The 18,616-nt window shown below is 38.8% G+C and overlaps 2 protein-coding genes across 4 annotated transcripts in view; one reads left to right on the forward strand and one right to left on the reverse strand.

Moving 5' to 3' along the window:
- Nucleotides 1–3,145, forward strand: part of Scar (wiskott-Aldrich syndrome protein family member 3 SCAR) — a 52,756-nt gene extending 49,611 nt beyond the window's left edge. For all 3 annotated transcript variants that reach the window (XM_076798499.1, XM_076798502.1, XM_076798500.1), the window contains one exon: nucleotides 264–3,145. In XM_076798499.1, coding sequence (XP_076654614.1) covers nucleotides 264–445 — 182 coding nt within the window. In that variant the 3' untranslated portion in view covers nucleotides 446–3,145. The remainder of the gene's footprint in view (nucleotides 1–263) is intronic.
- Nucleotides 3,146–10,939: 7,794 nt separating this feature from the next.
- Nucleotides 10,940–18,383, reverse strand: Pcl (polycomb protein Pcl). The gene is made up of 10 exons (XM_076797388.1): nucleotides 17,953–18,383; nucleotides 16,720–16,865; nucleotides 16,242–16,442; nucleotides 15,947–16,138; nucleotides 15,675–15,847; nucleotides 15,403–15,598; nucleotides 15,050–15,291; nucleotides 14,727–14,918; nucleotides 14,414–14,630; nucleotides 10,940–14,295 (listed from the first exon to the last, which is right to left on the reverse strand). The coding sequence occupies exons 2-10, from the start codon at nucleotides 16,849–16,851 to the stop codon at nucleotides 13,366–13,368; spliced, it is 2,475 nt and encodes an 824-aa protein (XP_076653503.1). The 5' UTR covers nucleotides 16,852–16,865; nucleotides 17,953–18,383; the 3' UTR covers nucleotides 10,940–13,365.
- Between the last annotated feature and the right edge of the window lie 233 nt (nucleotides 18,384–18,616).

Below are 18,616 nucleotides of genomic sequence, written 5' to 3' on the forward strand. Positions count from 1 at the left end.
TGAAAAGTATAAACTAAAGATTAAAATATTCTATGGTACACATAATTAGTAAATTTTAAAAGAAATTATGGCGCAAGGGATTGAAATAATGTGAAACGATTGAAATAATATCTGAAATGCTGTAAAAACCGAATGATAAAATAGAGTATTTGAATGAAGATGTATGTATGTAGAGAAGAGATCATTTTATATTTACAGGAATGTCCATGACAGTAGAGTGTAAGCTAGAGACCAGAAATTAAAAATGGATTTGTGATTTTTAGGGATCAAGCTGCGCAAGGTGGAGAAGATCGAGCAAAAGGAAGTGGAGCGCGTGAACGCGTTGAACGACGTCGCATCTATATTGGCGAGACGCGTTGCAGTCGAGTTCAGTGACAGCGATTCAGCATCGGAAAGCGAGTGCGACAGCGAAGGATGGGGCGAACAAGAAACGAATCTCGCGTGACCAACTACGCTGTCATCCACCGCGACCGCCAGCTAAAACAAACGGCTGACGAGTTTTTGCCTCCTTCTTTTTACCCCCCTCTCTTTCGTACGTTCATTTCCATCAACGAAACTTCCACGTCTCTTGCTAAAAACACAAGAAACTCGTCCGAAGTTTGGGTGCAAGTGAACAGAAGAGGACTCGTCGGATGTGAAAGTAGCATCAGAAAACCTCCAATGGTTTTTCTGTTCAGTTTCAGTAGTACAGAGAGAAATAGCCGTACGGTGATAGAGAGTACGTAGTACCATTCGAAGGACAAACGTAATTTTCAGGACAACGATTATTTTGTTACTCATCGTTTGGCCACCTTCGACAAGGGTTACTTTTTGTTTGTTCGTTGCAAACGATTCTATTTGAGAGAAGAAAAAGAAGGATTCTTTGTAAAAAAGGAAAAACAAAAAAAAAAGAGAGAAAACGTATCGAAGAAGTTATTTTTATGTTAATCGCAGGCTCAATTTGATAGTGTATACGTAACTGAAGAATTACGAAGAACTATTTAGGATTTCTTGGACGGTTATAGAAATCCGTCAAGCCAGGAATACTTTATTTATTGCAGTTGTTAAGATCGAATTGAGGGAAGATGCTATCGAGAAGTAATGGTAAACTTGAAACTCTCACGGATGCCCGATTCCGACTGGCCAATTCGAGGACATCAAGTGTTAGGAAGACCACATCGTATAGCCACTGACCGGCTTGATCCAATGTCATTACATGTCTTGCGTACACCATAGTGTCCGGCCATGCATATTCTGTCCTTGATGACTGGGTTATGCGACGCTCTTCAAGATCTCTTGGGCCTAGACAGGTCCTAGAACCGCAGTGATGAGGGGGACGTCCGACGCATAGCCGTAGCTGCCAAATAGCATTAATTTAGGATCCTCGTGGAGTCCTGTCCTAAGGAAACTCTCATCCTGCCGTTACCTCTGCTTTTCGGGGTTGCATCTTTTGGAACAGACATGGCCACCCTAGATATTGCCTTCCTCAGGACCTTCTCAAGCATAGTGGCTTTTGTAGGTCAACTATTTGAGACTCGCTTCAGCGTCACCCAGATTCTTCATAGGATCTGACCCTCCATCTTTTAAGATGATAGCATTTGCAACCTGTGGTCTGGGAGTGTCCTCCCAACCGTAGTCGCCGTAGGTCACGTCGCTATCATCTGGAATCCAGTCGGACCCGTCCCCCAATTTGCTGACTTTGAAAATTTGCCATGCAGCCAGGTGCTATTGCAATGAAGCACTGACTATCGAGTAAACTGCGCGCATAATTCAGCCGGGGCAGATACCTCGTAAAGTTTCCTGCAACGGTTCCTGCAAATTTAGAATTCTTTTGAGGAACGTACGGTGTGTAGTTCTCCAATACGACAGACATTTTTTGGATTCGTTTCTCTGTTACGAAGAAAATTATACAAACTTATGGGATAAATGTCTTTCCGATTCTCGAAGATTTAAGCGAAATTCAACGAAGGTAAAGGGGATTGTAGAATAGTAGAGGATACACGACGGTAGAAGAAGGTACGCACATTAAAGACGGCGTCGACTTCCTATCATTTCTCGATGTCGGTTGTAGCGGAAGTGTTTCCTAATTGGCACATTCCATGCTAATGCTAATACCGTGTAACGGAATGAACCTTACTCTCTGGTTTGGACACTTGATTTCCTACTGGTCATATATTTATGGGGACGACTAATCTGATTTGAATTTCTTATTGCCATTGCAAAAATTTGTTTGTTTACACTGATTGCATTCCTGTTTTTCTCAGAGCAGTTAAAAAAGTTCTAATCATTCGGCAGGGGCAATTCGATTGCTGTTTATTAAATATTTAACACATAATTAACGCTTGAAAGTATGTTATTATACCTTCTCGAAATATCTACTTCTGTAGACGAGCTTCTTAATTACTTTGATTCAATTTGTAGAATGAGAGGAATTACATTTAGTCGAATATTTGTTTTCAGAAATGTTGACAAAAAAATGACAGTAGAATTTCAATGCATCATTACGATTTCAAATATTTTCGAGACGTTACTATTACTCTCGTATACTTATTCTGTACGCTTAAGAAGCTTTGACAAATGTAATTTGAAACGTAGTAATAATATATATAATTAAACTTGTAACATTCTTGATACTCAAAACCAGGAAAATAAGTCAATGATAATTCTTAAAAGAAAATACAAGACTTCATAAACATAGTGTTGAAAGAGATGAAAAAATGTATTGTCGTCCACACACACCATATGGCCGGTAGTATAACTATTAGATTGTTGCATATGAAACATGGTTTTCGATGTAAAGCTTTGCAAGTTTGTTTTTTGTCAAATTATATTTCCAATTTTGATAACCCCTATAACTTTTCTTCGAAGACATTTATTTTTGAACGAAGGGTCAAGTGCGTAAAGAAAATGAAAATACTCATAGTTGAACTAATGGTTAAACATCGTTAGGCATACGACTTTCCAATAATATACATTCAATTTTTCTACAAGTTTGTTCAACTTTAATTTATTCGATGAGTTTCTCTGTCTCCTCTTTAGCATGATATATGGCAATGAATCATTGAGTAGCTTTTGTGTTATTTTTTTAAGTATATAATTTTGAAGTCATAAAAACGACATTTTATATGCACCGATCTAACGTTTTATTAAAAGTGCTCTGTATATATATATATATATATATATATATATATATATATATATACCCAGTACGTGAAAATTCGTACGCGGTCACTAAGTCAAGTCGCAGAGCGAATATTTTTTTTCTTTTTTTTGTTAATTTTCTCGCGTATAAGTTTTGTAAAATACTTGTACCTTAAAACGTTTTTCGTATGCTTGCTCGGCTAGGTAGATACAACGAGTGTAACGACAGGTATCCGTCTTTTCTATGTTTCCAAGTGATCTTCCATTGTCACGGACAATGCGTGAAGAACCAAGGTTCTTTACAGCGAAGTGTCGTAAACCAAAATACTCCGTTTACTATAAGTAAGGACTATCTAATTACCGAACGAGTGAGGGGACTCATATTTTTTAGTGTTTAGTGGAGGAAACTTAATGATAACAACTTATAACTATTGTTACGGTGAGGATCACAGTTGCCAATTTTAAACAGAAAGGATATGATTGTGATTTATTTTGCATCGATGTTGGTGAGGTACAGTGAGGTATATGTATACTTTCTATATATAAATGTTTGTGTATGTACATGATGGGAGAAACGTCGAAAGCGCAGAAATGAATTTTGATATGTAATCTGTTGAAACTGTTCCTTTCATTTTAGAAAATGTTACATGTAACTCTCATTGTTGTGAACCTAAGACAATAGTAACTTTTTATCATTACGCGGATCTTGTCAACTTTGTAGGATTCAAACTAAATAGGGCTGACGAAGAGCAATCACATTCTCAGTAATCCGGATATATGATTAAAGCAAATAAATTTGATGAATTAATCAGCACATGTTGCATTTTTTAACTAAAATTTTCTTTACCTGTGCAACAAGCTTCATCTTGAACAGTTTTTCTTTACAAAGAGTCAACCCAATGTACAACCCAACCTGTGTATATACACTTACATTTACAGAGATTTTGAGAGACTTCTTCACAAATTTTGTCAACGTATGTTACTATAAAAGCAACCAGAAAAAGACATTGTAGCAAGTTAGCGAATGTTATGCAATTATAGTAAAAACGTTTCGTACAGTCTTACTCCATTTTTGTTTTACTGAAATAATGAAATTTCATTTAGTGTTAATTACCTCCTTCCGTATAAAAGTATCTGTTTGCATAAAGTTTCACAGTTTATTCATAAGTAACTAGCTGCTGTAGTTTACGAAGCATTGTGGGAAATCATTATCCAAAAATATATACAAAATCAGTCTTCTTTCAAGACTTCTAAATGATATTTATAAGGCGTTCACAAAAATTTTGCAGAAGTTCCTCGAGTGTTCTGTACGAATATATGTATTGATTGTTAAGATTATTGTATAATCTTCTGTGTTCGAATGGCAAGGAATGATAAGGAACACTATTTCTCCCTTCTCGTTTCCAAACATTAGAGTGCGTCAAACTAAGATTTAGACCAGCTGGTTGGCTGGTCGGATTAGCTTATAACATTTAACCAGTTAACTGCGGAGTTTAATTTTAAATATGTCTCGCGGGGCGCGGAATTAAAATCAAGCAATGACGAGTACACGTCGAACGCAAAACAAGAAAGCAAAATGAGAAAGGATTACATTTTTATTCGATAAAAAATTAACAATACATCGTTGAAAAGGTTATTGTTGTTGAAAAACTTAAAACTTTTCAAAAAATAATAAAATTCATGAAGAAGAAAAATTAAACAAAAAATTAAATTTGAAGAAGTTCAGTTGATTTCAGTAATGCATACAAAACAATTCGGAGAATACCAGATGCATTGGAGAAAATAATCAACCTGGGTTGTAAAAAGTAATACATTGTACGGGCAATATCCAATATACCAAAGAGAATAATCAAATTTTTTGTTAAAGAACGCATAACAGTTTTATTGGTAATATAAAGGAAACATACCGCCAAATGACATTTTTATTACATCTTATTGAAATTTCCAGTTTTTATAGGAAAAGGGAAATTTTTATTGTACACGACGAGTATACACGTCAACCGCATCGCAATGGAGGTTTGGATTGACATGTATACACGTCGAACGCAATTAACTGGTTAAATACGAGATGTTCGATTGATTCGAACCGCGCGAATGGTAATTTATATTTAATAATTCATTTTCACCGGTGCTCGTGCCGGGATTTTATCTTGTATAAAATGAGAGATGAGCGAAGAAGGAATAGCGGAGAAAATCCGCGTCCGCGCGTACGATTTATCGGCAACGACAAGTGTACATGTACAATGATTTCAATATAATAGTCAGAACGCTATTAATAATATTGTAATATGAATAATTGATCAGTCTCGTCTGTACTATGTTTATACATATGCATATAAATATATATATATATATATATAATATAATTTGAAATATAAATTCGTTAAATTATAAGGATTCGAGCGGTAGGAATTACAGCTCTAGCTAACTTCGCCAACCACGACACAGTATTTATCCAAGGATTTTGTAAACGTGACGAGACGCGCGAGGCGTTTCGATTGTAAAAGCTTGAATACCATGCAAGTTTCTATGAATGTATATTGCTCTTCGAACTCGTGCTTATCCGCAGCGAATTATCACGCGCTAAATTATTGCGAAGCTGTTGTACCTAACCAAGAACGGTTATTCCAAAAACTCGATCGAATTCAAAGCGTTTTCGCGTCGCCACCGCCGCCGTAACCGGAAACGAAATGCAATTCTCGTTTTCCGATTTCTACTATTGAACCTCGTACTCGCTCAGCAGGTCTTTAAATTTACATACTGGTGCAAAAGTAAACGTAAGTCTCCTTCTGAACCGCTACCGGTCACGGGTAGATCAATTCTTTTCCCCCAGTAACGATAATAAGAACATTCTAGCTCGCGTATACCGGGCTCCGATGCGTTCACGGCGATATTTTCGTTCGTGTACGGTATGATACAATATGTCGGACAAACACGCGAGCGTAATAACCCTACCGATGATTACAAATGTACGACGGTATTATTAACAATAATAACATTTGTAGCAAATCTGTACAGAGCCAAATAAATCAAAAACTTTCATAAATCACTGGACGATTTTTAACTGACACTTTCTGCGGGAATCAACGGCGAATCTAATAGTCGCAAATAAACTATTATACTTCTTTAAATTGTTAGTTCTGCAAATTCTTGTATAGTATCGTCAGAGAGGGAAATGAGAGTGTCTCACGACCGGGGTTATGGTGTCCCCAATTTTTCCCTGCCTCATCTTTTAGCCTGGAACAGAACCAACATCATTTTTAGCACGGATCAGAACCCGTTTCATTTTTAGTTATATACCGCATATAGGGTATACGACATTAAATGAGAAAAAATTTAATGTAAAAATTGTGAAAAACGCAAAAGATTGGGAGTAAAGATGGTTCTCATGAAGCTTTACAAAGAATTGAAGAGGTCATGAAGAATTCACTTTATTAAACGACGAAAGGAAACAAAACTGATCGCTGAGCACAGCGACGCTCGCATATTCGTACAAAGTGCAGGCGGTGTATATACAGACTCCCTCGCTACTAAATAAACCTTAAGAATTGGAAATGTACTCGGAAACGTAATCAAGGGATCCTTGAATCAAGCGGTTTATCACACACAGAAATCGTTTTCTGTTCCCGGAGGAAGAGGCGACTTCACCGGAACATACATACTTTCTTTCTGGTCGAATTGATTCACGAATCGTCAATGGAAAGTCGGAAAACAACTGATTTTTCACCGAGTTTGTTTTTTTTTCTTTTTCTTTTTGTATTCATGATTGTTCCGATTAAAAAGTTTTTCGTCACAGAACCGGTACGACAAAAGATCGCTCGCTTACGTTTTTTTTTTAATTCTTCTCTCGGATTTAGTGTCTACAATCATACGCATTCGCACGCAATGTCAGACATTCTTTTCATTTCCTGCTCACTCTTAAATCCATCGCACAGTCACCCTTCGCACACTTAATCATCCCTCTCCGTGCAAAGAAGCACGGAGTTACATTCCTCGTATACGAAATCGTTCGTTTCGTATTTATAAAAATTAATAACATTGATTGTAAATCCCTAATCGTAGGGAAACGGATATTTGAACATCGATTACAATTCTGAGGGACACGGAAAAATTGTTAGCAGTCGATTGGCACCTAGTTCCAACTTCGTTAAGGTACTTGGTGAAGCTTAACTCCTTCCAATGCGGTAAATTGTTAGAGAAAATTGGTTCCAACATTTCTAAAATATCGATAAGAACTACTTAATACTTTTATTAGAAGAACAAAAATTAAAATCTGCAGTTGCAAATGACTACAACGCCACTGAAAATAAACAAGTATTTAAAATACGCAAACAAATAAGTTAGAAACACTTTGCATTTAAAAAGTTATAAAATTGTTCTCTACTTTGCAGAGATCCTTTTCGTTTCTTTCGTTCCTTTTTCCTTTTTACCTATTTTTCCGGTATAAAATCTAAGACGACAATTTTCTTTAACAATCTACACGGTACTATTTAATCGATCGTGATATCGTTGACTGAAAATTAAATATCATTTTCTTCAGAAATAGTGTCTTTATTAAATATATATATATATCCAGCATTTCCGAACAATTTTCAGTATAAAAGTAATTTTCACGGGGCAGAGACCGTGTATATACATAGGTCTTCGAGATATCATTGATTCGTCGCGGTGCTGCTAATAATTTTTCTTTGACCGATCTCGTTTTTCCTTTAAGAAATTCGGGGTTCAACCAAATCCATCTAACTGGCGGCGAAGTCCGCCATTTTGGTTCTATTTATCGGAAATGGCGGATGTACGGATAACCGACCGGTAGTCGAACGACAACTTGGTTTCGCGGGTCGTTTCACCCTCCGATCGATTGCGAAAAAGAAAGAGAGACAGACCGAGTAACGTCACCGAGCTTATTTTATATCGAGAACAACGAATTATATTGCTTTTACTAAATGAGCGGTCCCGGACGGTCGAAAGCAAGATCATTCTCATACAATTGAGAACGAAAATGCAAAATCCGTTGCAGAAACGCGTCGATACAAAAATTTCGTGGAAAATCAATTTTCTCTGATCCAAGAGAAAATCCGAAATGCAAAATAGTAAAATCGTATAAAAAGAAAGAAGAGGTTTCGACAGCTGACTTCTAAAAGTTGTACAAAACTTGCTCGTGAAACTATGGTTAAAGCGTTCCTATAAAATAAATTCCTAAATTATTTCAACGTTCGAGACGCGTGAGACGTGTTTTTCCTTTATAGCATCCTCGTTTCGAGATACTACATACGAATAATCTTGACCACCTGTTTGGTAAACACACAATCGAATCTCTTTCCTTTCCAGGAACATGCATCGGACAACGAAAAGTGTTTCAACGAAAAATCACTGGGAGACGATGCGCATCGAGATGCACACCACCGGAAGTGGCATCCGTATCCACGTTTCTAGCCCGTACAGACGCGAACGTGTATGTATGTAACATTCTTGACGTACTCGAGTGAAATATATTTGCGTTAAAAAACTGGGGCGGGACTGTATCTGAAGGGGAGAATATTTACATACGATACTGGCAGTACATCTTCAGTTTTATCTTCAGCTCGTCGCGCTCCGGGGAACGCGAAGTCGAGGCGCTGACCCAGCACGAATTCTTCGATTTCTATCGATCATTGGTCGCGATCGATCAACTAATTTGTCGTCTCCTTGCTGCGCGCACAGGCTCGGGGATTTCCCACTCTTTGCTTTCCTATCGGTTCCACTGACTTTGTACAGGATTCTACGTTCAACCCTTTCGTTCCTCGTCGCCTTTAAAACATTCTACGTTCGTGTAAAATCGACTTCGGGCTACATAGAGCGAACAAGAACATTCTGCGACGTCGTGGCGGAGTCGTAGAATTTTTTTAATAATTAACATAATAGCTCACTTCTTCTCGTCTTTAATGGTAGATGTTGTTCTACTAAAAATTAACGCTTTTGCTAACGCGCGATTAAGTCTCAATTTTAACTTTGCGGAACTGCTACTGAAAAACGTACATTTCTGTTTTTCTTCAAATATCCTGAATCCATTTTGATTCAACTTCTCAAAGGCTTCAGTTAACTTCTATGTTCCTGATGATTATGTTTCAAAAATATGAATAAAAAGATCTGGAAGAATTTAAAGCCAGCAAATCTAAAAAACAGCTATTCGTAGTGTAATCGAAAGAAATACAATTGAACAGGCTCAAGTGTATTGGAACACTATTGTCAAAATATTATTTGGCTACTTTGTTACCCTATCTTTCCATAGATTACATATTTACACTTAACAGATAACCGTCCGTTCTTACATTGGTGCAGGCTTGCGAGTCAGTAATTGTTTTTCACTAGCAACTAGTAGAGTTCCGTTGCCGCTATAAAGGAAAGCGCAATGTTAAAAACATTTGAGTATTCGTAAGACAAGCGATCAGGAGTGTACCTGTCACAGGCGGATGATTAAATGTTAAGTGCTGATCGGAAGAGTTTCAGCGAATGGTTTTGGTCCTGTACGAACTGTTAGATTGTTAGCTCTTGGTCCTGTTAGCTCTTAACTATTAGAAGTGGCTCTGAGCAATCACTTGATCTCTCTTCGATTACAGAATACTCGAATAAAATCTACGCGACCATCAGAGGTTCGATTCTCTTTGCAATATTGACAATTGAAGATACCTTGTTCGACATAGCGTACTCCAATAATAAACTAATCTTAAATTAGCATAGCACGATTATAGGTCGACTTGCCAAGCTTTTCTGTTCGTGTTCCTCTATCTAGCCCGAACCCCGCATACGGTATACCTCGTCGAAACGGGTCACCACCGCTCGGCATGAAAGACAGTCACCTTCGCAAAACTTAGACCGCGCTACGAGATGCAATACACCGAGAAAAAAAAAGAAAAGAACAATAAAATAAATTCGTTTACAGCTTGGCGGAGCGCGAATATAAACGAATGCGCGATCAACTTAGGAAATAGGTGCGTCGATATTTCGCGTTTGCGCTATCCTACTTAAGCACGTGTATGAAACGGTAAAAACGATGACGATGCTTCGACGACGACGCTGGCTTGGGTGGCGTCCGCGCGAAAAGAAATGCACGAATCTGGAGTTTGTGTTTTTGAACGCAACTTGGCCGCGCAAGCAAACGGTTTCCACGCGCAGAAAAATCGGCTTAAGTTGTACTTAAGTCCCATTCGGAAACGGACGCGCGCGAACGGGGATCGAAACCTAAAAGTAAACGGTCGGTTAACTCTTTCAAGGCCGTGCGGCATGGCACCGAAAGGGCCAACGCGAAAATTAATATATCATAGCACAGTATATTGTCTAACGTTGTTTATTAAATATACCTTAGAGATGCTTGGCAGTGTATTCGTCCAATACTATCTGTACCATTCGTTTTAGAAAGTATGGTACATCTATCTCGCTGACACGTTCGCAAAAGGATGTCTGTGCTATGAGTATCTGGCGCAAAAAGCAATTACAAATGTTCCGTGTTTGCGACTCGCGCGAATGCATTTACTGTCTGAACACGCTTGAACACATTCCGTCACATTGTTTGAAGACGATCGAAACGAGACAAATATAAAATACGAGGCGGCCTGAGATAGTGCAATTCGAAAGTAGAGAGTACTGGTTCCCGATGGACGAAAATGAATTGTACTTTGTCGAATTTTCACGATTATTTTCGTACTTGAAATTTTTCGTTAAATAATGACATGCGTATCTTAAGATAATGATAACTATTTAATCGAAGTTTTCGCATTCCAAAGATAAAAATAACTTGTCACAAGTTATTGCCCCGACACGGATGATACGATGAAATCATTCGTAATTCTAAAACGTACTTTTTTTCTAAAAGAAAGAAAGAAAAACATCGCCGTCTTTCGAATTGTACTATACGTTAACACATTTTGGTATAAATAAACTGAGCACAATCGGCGGAAGCTTGTACGCAACGATTTGTAAAAATCTAAGATTGCTATCACTAGAGTTCATGTACCGAAGTCGTCGCAGTTTCGTGGATCTCTAAAGGAGACAATGCAAATGATCATTACACGTAGTAAGTTTAAATAAATAATGCTTAAAATACCTATCTTAGGTATGCCCGTCTAAGCATGAAATGACTCGCACCCAGATTGCGGAAACCTCGTGTCGCTTGCATCGGGTGTAACAAAACAAAAGAAAAAGATCCAATTTTTTAGCAATATCAAACGTTACAAAAAACAAATAAACGCAACATGCTATCAACTTGTACCGAACGGCCTTCTTTAACGCACGGATTCTTCTTCCCATTCTTTTCGTGGAACTTTTGGTATACCAAGAAAGACTGATAATTCGATAATTTCTCTATCGCGCTAAAAATCATCGGTAGTTTAGCATTAAAAACAATCTTACAAATCATCGATCAACCACTTCGTTCGCAATTAATCGAATTTATGGAAACTCGGTGGTCTATAATCGAGCGCAGTGATACGTTTCAACGAAAATCGTCCGCTCTTTTAATAAGCTCTTTTGTTCCGAGACACTAGTATACTCTGATTAGCTTACATTTTCCCACGGTTTTCTACAGACGTCTACCGATTAGTAAGTTCTGACCACAAGTTCTGTGCAGTGTCAATAAACTGAACGGAAATCAAGACGCGATTAGTGCCGAAACGAACTTGTATTGTTTAATATCTTCGTCGACAATCATTCCACGAAATTGGAGAAATTGTCCGAAGTGCCGCGAAAACGTCTATCACACACCAATGAATACTTCTCATGCCCTACAATTTTTATATAACAAGAACAGTTCATAAAGATTTCCTAAGATCTCGAGTCCCAAATGATCTCGCTGCTCGTTAAAAGCCGCGTTAGAGAAATTTACAACGCCTCGCCCTTGCACAGACAAAACTTGGCCAATCACTTACGTACTCAGCTCTTCGTGGCTCTTTAAATTTTATACGAAATAGGTATGCTGTTTTCCCTTAGTCTTGTATAATAGTGAGCAATGCTAAAACTGTATTTTCATCGTCTTGAACTGTTAGAATAGAAAAACTTCTCCAGAAGCGAAACTGATTTCCCTCTTGATCCCCGTTAATTTCTCAACTTTAAGATTTTCAAACCGCTACGTCTGGAATGTTTTTGTTTTCGTCTTTTTTTCTTTTTTTAACGTAAATTTTGAAAAGCTTGTACTTCACGACGTTAGTAGGACGGCTTTTTAGAGACCCAAAAATATCGCAGTAACGAATTACAAATTTGCACATGTGCGACAGTAACGATTTTGATTTTGCGTATCGAGCAGTTCAGGACGATGAAATCACAGAAGCGAATGTCTATCTCTACGATTGTATTGAAAAATAACCTTTTGCAGGATCATCTGCTCTTTTACGTTTTTTGTTTTCTTCTTTTTCTTTTTTCTTTTTTATCCTTTAATACTAACCACTAACATTCGCTAGTACGTTAGCTCAAGTGAGAGGAACAACTGTCAGTTTCAATTCACTTCAATTCTCAATTGTCGTGATCATGGTCTGCTCCGCGATTCTCATAAGGAGCGATTGGCCAATCTCTAATGAATGTAAAGTCGGCGTAAATTCATTTCGTATTTTTCTTCTTCTCTCTCGTTACATGGTTTACATTCATCGATCTCTCTGCGAAACTACTATGCTACAATATGTACAATTCATAAGCAATGTATCTGATTGTTCTTGTAAATGTTTCTTCGTGCGTCTACTCCTGTCTGTTTTCTAGTAAAATAGATGTAGAAACGTTGATTGAATGTGTTTTATGTCGTAGGGATAATCATGGACGGTACATTTTGAATGTAATTCGGGGGGAACTCAGTCGAAAATGAATGTTCTTCTTTTCTCCGATGCACAGAACGAAATGAGCCAGCTACGAGAGCGTGACATTTCTTCAAACAAACAGTGAAACAAATTCATTGTCCAGCAATGAAGTTTGTTGCTGATGGGACCGTGTCTTCGCAAGACTCTAGGCGTCTCAATGGACAAACGAAACTTGACATTCCCAAGAACAGTCGTACATTGTATACCAATTAATACGTACTTATTACATAAACATATGTAACGAATGGCAGTGCACGGTGACACAGATCAATTTGTCACTAGGTTGCTCCTTTCTTTAAACGTAAGAGTTATCTCGGAAAAAGAAAAGAAAAGAAAGAGGATCAGCAGTTGATCGCTGCTTTTCCGCTCGATGCCAACAGAAACTGTATACGATCGCAATACATTTGAACCGTAAACAAATTTCTTATTGTTAAGTATTAAGTCCCTCCCACTCGATGAGATACTGTGTCTGACCGTTCGGGCCTATCCTCTTCGCTTTGATGACGAACTTCTCGCCTGCTGCAATCCTGTTGGCTGCTCCAAAATATATGTTCACCGATGACTTTAGATCATCCAGAGATATGTCGGGCGCACTTTGTTTCACTGGCGAACACTTTGGGGACGTGGGCACGCTACCTTTCTTCTGCTGTTGCGAATCCGGGGGCGACAATTTCTCGTTGTTCTGACGTTGTCTCAGTCTCCTACCGTTTAAGGCATAATCAACACAATTTCCAATTTGACTACTAGCACTGCTCGAGGCACCGTTAAACGAACTTCTTAAATTCCTTGCAAATTCACTTTTAACCTCGTTGTTCCGCGGCGGTATGATGGTCGCCGTTTTACTACCAGTGTGTTGAAACTGTTGTTGCAGTTGCTGTTGCGACGGGCGACCCCTTCGATGTTGTCGTCTACGTTTCACTTGCCCGTTTCTGTCAATGATGATATCTTTCTCTGATAATTGCCTCTTGGCTGGCCGCACCACCGGCGGCTGCGATATCACTGGTGTCAACGGCAGAGGCAACGTGATCGGGCATGGATTATACGATGACGGTGTACTCGAATTCGTTTGACTGAGACTGCCAGGTGTACCCAATAAGTCACTAAGATTTCGAAACGGGTTGTTCTTGCCTTCGAAGTCTTTCGGCGGTGGAATAAAAGAATCCAGTGTTCCCCTTGAACTTGTCTCATCCCCGCTTGTGTCCGCAGAGGTTGATGGTGGTAAAGGATGCATCAATTCCACGGAACTAGGCACAGATAATTCAGATATCCCAGAAGTCGTAGCCGGCGGTGTCGGAGGCCCGGAGACCGAAGTAGGAGGCGTCGGTGGTAAATCCGATGCTTCTGAACTTCGAGACTTGCTCTAGAAGAACGTGAGAAAATATCGAATTATATTTCCTTTGATAAACGTTCGGACCAGGGACTCTTTTACCGGTATTAAGTCGTCCCTGGTTTGAACTAACGAACTTATGGACAAATACCTTGGCTATAGCATTTTTCAGTAGTTTTCTTGCTTTCCTGTATCTAGCTTCTCTAACACCCTGAGCTTTACTTAAAGATCCATCACCTTTCTCTCTTTTCTTGTGTTTGCGTAACATTCTTTCTCGAGAACTGCCTAATGCCATCAAGCGTCTTCTTCTTTGTAAACTCAGTTTAGGGAATGGGAATGATTTCTTCACGAAACCACCTCCGCTGTACCTATAAACGAGAATAATTGTTTTAGATATTGGTTATGTAATTGGCTAAACGAATATTCAATAGATATTCCTATTTTAATGCAATGAGGGTTTGTACCTTTCTCTTAAAGATTGTGTGAACTGACTTGGTGGGCTTGGACTTGGACAAGAACTTTGCTCCGCTTCAGAATTTTGATAAATTGTTCCTCGCATTACCACATCTGATGGATTCACAGGAATTTCTAAATTCTCTGCTGTGCTTTGTTTTAGTGCAGTCAATTGTTTTGTACTCTCTGGTAAACTTATCGGTCTGAAAAATAACATATTTTGTTCATGACATAAACACATAAAATTTAGTTAATACGGTTAATAGATTTACTTGGACATTTCGTATACGACAACCTAATATATGTATATACGTATTTTATTGATATTACTAACCCTGTAGGTGGAGGAAGGTATTGCAGTCTTTTATTAGCACCCCAGCATCTACGCAACACAGAATCGTCTATTACACCACTTGCTGGAAGATTAACAATTGGGCATGGTGGTGGTAATCTAACTCTAAGTCCCCATATTGTAGTACGCTTCTTGATTTCTCTGCCACATTTGAACCTGTTCCTATTATTTGTCAGTATTGCTAATATAGATTCTCTGCGTATTTGAGCACTGACATCTCTGATCTAATAGTGAAAAAAATGTTCATGTATACATTCGCAGAAAGTAACATTTCCACATATGGAAATACACATGTACACACTACATTATTTATAAGAATACATAAAGATCCTCACCCGTGGTGGAAGCTGTAAAGTATTCCAATTATCATTGGCATAAGGTACAATAACAGTATCCAAATCATAATACTTTTTAGCATTGTAAACAGTCAAATTGTACAACATCAGGTGCACCAGATCTACCCATTTTAATTCTAGTCGCCGTACGAACTCTTTGCCATAATTGCACATTGAACAAACAAATACGTAAAACCTACAAAAATCGACAGGTGTAAACTATACACAGTTTAGAAGTTTTTTCTTGAACAAAATTTGATTTTTACACTCACCTATCTCCACTGTATAAAGGATAAGTTAGACAACTGACACACTTTTCATGAAACCACTGTTTGCAACGTGCACATTGTAACATTTGTGTGTACCATTCTCCATTAAGTCCACAATAACAATAAATTTGTTCAGCATTTACTCTATGATGCGCATCCCAACTTAACATATTAGGCTGTAACAAAATAGTAGTTGTATCGACATTCCAGTCATTACAGTTAAAATTTCACTTTCTATCTACAATCCAAGACAATGTATAATTTCAGATACTTACATCGTACGGCAACTTTGTCATATCATCTGGTGGCGGCTGAGGTTGGTCTCTTCCACTGCATACTTTTCTGATACTTGCCTTTACCATAGAAGTTTTCGGTTCTACAAGTTCACGTGTCCGTGGTTGACTATCTACACACCTTTTACACATCCAGTGTGCCTCGACTGCAGTTTCTTCTTTTGATATTTGAGGCTGTAAACGAATGAACAGTTTCAATTATTTCACAATCTATTGCATACTATCAATATTTATATTCAAACCGTATCTTCGTACTTGAACGAATATAATATACTACCTGATGACAAAGCTGATGATAACCACGACCACATTTGTCGCAAACAATGATGTCATTATCAGTCTTGGGCTGAGACTTTTTACACAGAACACACATAACATCGGAGTCTGGCATCGATAACTTCGTCAGCTCCTTGACCGAAGACCAGGAGGAGGTATTGTCCATAAATTTGACAAGGCATCTTTCCCTTGCCAAGTCCACCTACATTTACATACGCAATATTGAAATGTATGTTAAATAACAACGCAAGTTCCAAGTTCGTAATAACTCTGAAGAAAATTCTATTCCGGCAAAAACTATGTACAGTTTTCTTTCAAAATAAGATTATCCCCTCTCCTTCTTTCGAGTTTGTCGGCTCGACACTGCTTAGAGCCTTTATTCACTCCTAACCTACTCGGGTTTAGGTCAAGAGCCATCAACTTATAGCAAAAGAAAACTGTACTGTAAAACTGCTTGTAGCATCATTTATTAAACATACCTCGACAACTGTTCCGAGATAATATTTTCCATCCTTATGTTGGAGAAGAACGTCGTCGCCATGAGAGAAACTCAACTTTTGTTCCCTCGTAGTGCTATCGGGCGCTGCCAGACTTTCTTCTGGCTCTGACATTTTCTACCCTGTTTCTAAAATGATAAAAACAGAAAATAACATATTATCTAGAAAACAAAGTTGCATCAATAAATCTAATGCAAGCGTGACTCAATTTTGTTACAGCAAAAGATTATTATCGTAATGATTTAGTTATCGTTAGACTATTGCATTCAGATTGTTAAAATTCAATATATAATGAAAAATTTAATGAAGTTTCATAAAGTTTATATTTTATTCGGAAACATGGTAAATCCTTTATACACAGAACACACTAAACAAACGAACTTAGTATAAGTAAACAAATTTCATTTTGCCTCTGGTTTGATTACATTTGCATAAACATCTAAAATCTAGTTACAATGTTTAATAATAATTTACATAACATAGTTCACTGTCCGAGTTGATCAATGTAAATGTGTTTTTACATATAAACAACTTGTGATAATACATTTCAACATGCCAACGTATTATATATCCTACTAAATAGGCATCCCAGTGAAACACAGATTTACTCGTATCTCGATAACTGACGATCGCATAGACGAACAATGTTAACGCACAATGTCTTAAAATGTTTCGTTGAGATCGGAAGGGAAAGCAAGTCTTACATGCACGTACACATAATGCTTGATCCACAGAAATGTGCAAAATAGATGGTCGTGTCGTTTACATCCATTAGGATCGGCGGTAAAGACGTTAAAAGACTCGAAAAGGTATCGCGAAAACCTGCGAAAGAAATAACGACCATATGATCGGCATCTGATTAAAAACCAGTCCGCGCGCTCTCGGTCTCGTTAACGAACGAGAGCACCCACCGAACGGCTGTCCTAAACAAGACAAAAGGTCGCGGCGCTCGGCTAAGGTGCACATATCAAGAACTTTTGATCGCCGGCGAGGAGGGTCGGGGGCTCGAGGCGATCATTCCCGATGATCGAGGGATCGGAGGATAGACCTAAAACCGATCACTCGACGAAGACACTGGCCGATACGGTGGATTAGAGCAACCCCCGGGACAGCTCGTAGCACCGGGCGGTGCTTAGGGTCCGGTGGTGGTGTTTTCGGGACAGAAGACCGCGCGAACCTCGTTCGATCTCTGAGCACCGTAACAATGTGTCGTACCTCAGTGTCTCGGCCGTGGAATCACAGGCGACGTACGGGCCTCATTTTCCGATTCCCGTCAGCCATTTACAACCATGGGGGCCCCGCCACGGTCGGTCGCTCCGAACACACACAGAGTCGCGGCGCGGCAAAATTCTATCCCGAGAAGTCAGGACGACGACACGCCGGCACGCATGCAGCCGTTACGATCACGCCGCCGCCTGGGCACCCACGTCGGCCACCCTCAGGATCACCACACGCCCTTAGTCACGGACATCACCGCGGCGAACTCGGTGCACTTTCATTGTGTCCCTTGAAAATTCGAATGAGCACCGTCCGCCATGTTCGGGGAAACACTTGCTAGAGACTACGCTAGTCGAAGAACTTACTACGGTGGCAGTGCTCCCTATAGGGATGTCTAACGAAATAGAAACTCCCACTTCTTCACGTTAAAAATCCTCCTACAACGACCCTACAGGAATAGTCTACAACAATCGAAAAGAATTCAACGGCAATTTATCCAGAATAATTTACCCTCTCTTGGAAACTAACCTCTAACTACCTCTCCCTTGAAGTTTCATATTTTCAATGTAAATAAAATCTTTGAGTTTACTCTACTTTTAAGGACGAAACGATCATTATAAGTACAATGTATAGGTTGGCATGTGCAGTTCATGTGATCTGT

The sequence above is a fragment of the Halictus rubicundus genome, chromosome 12 (genome assembly GCF_050948215.1).
Source record: "Halictus rubicundus isolate RS-2024b chromosome 12, iyHalRubi1_principal, whole genome shotgun sequence".
Taxonomy (NCBI): Eukaryota; Metazoa; Arthropoda; class Insecta; order Hymenoptera; family Halictidae; genus Halictus; species Halictus rubicundus.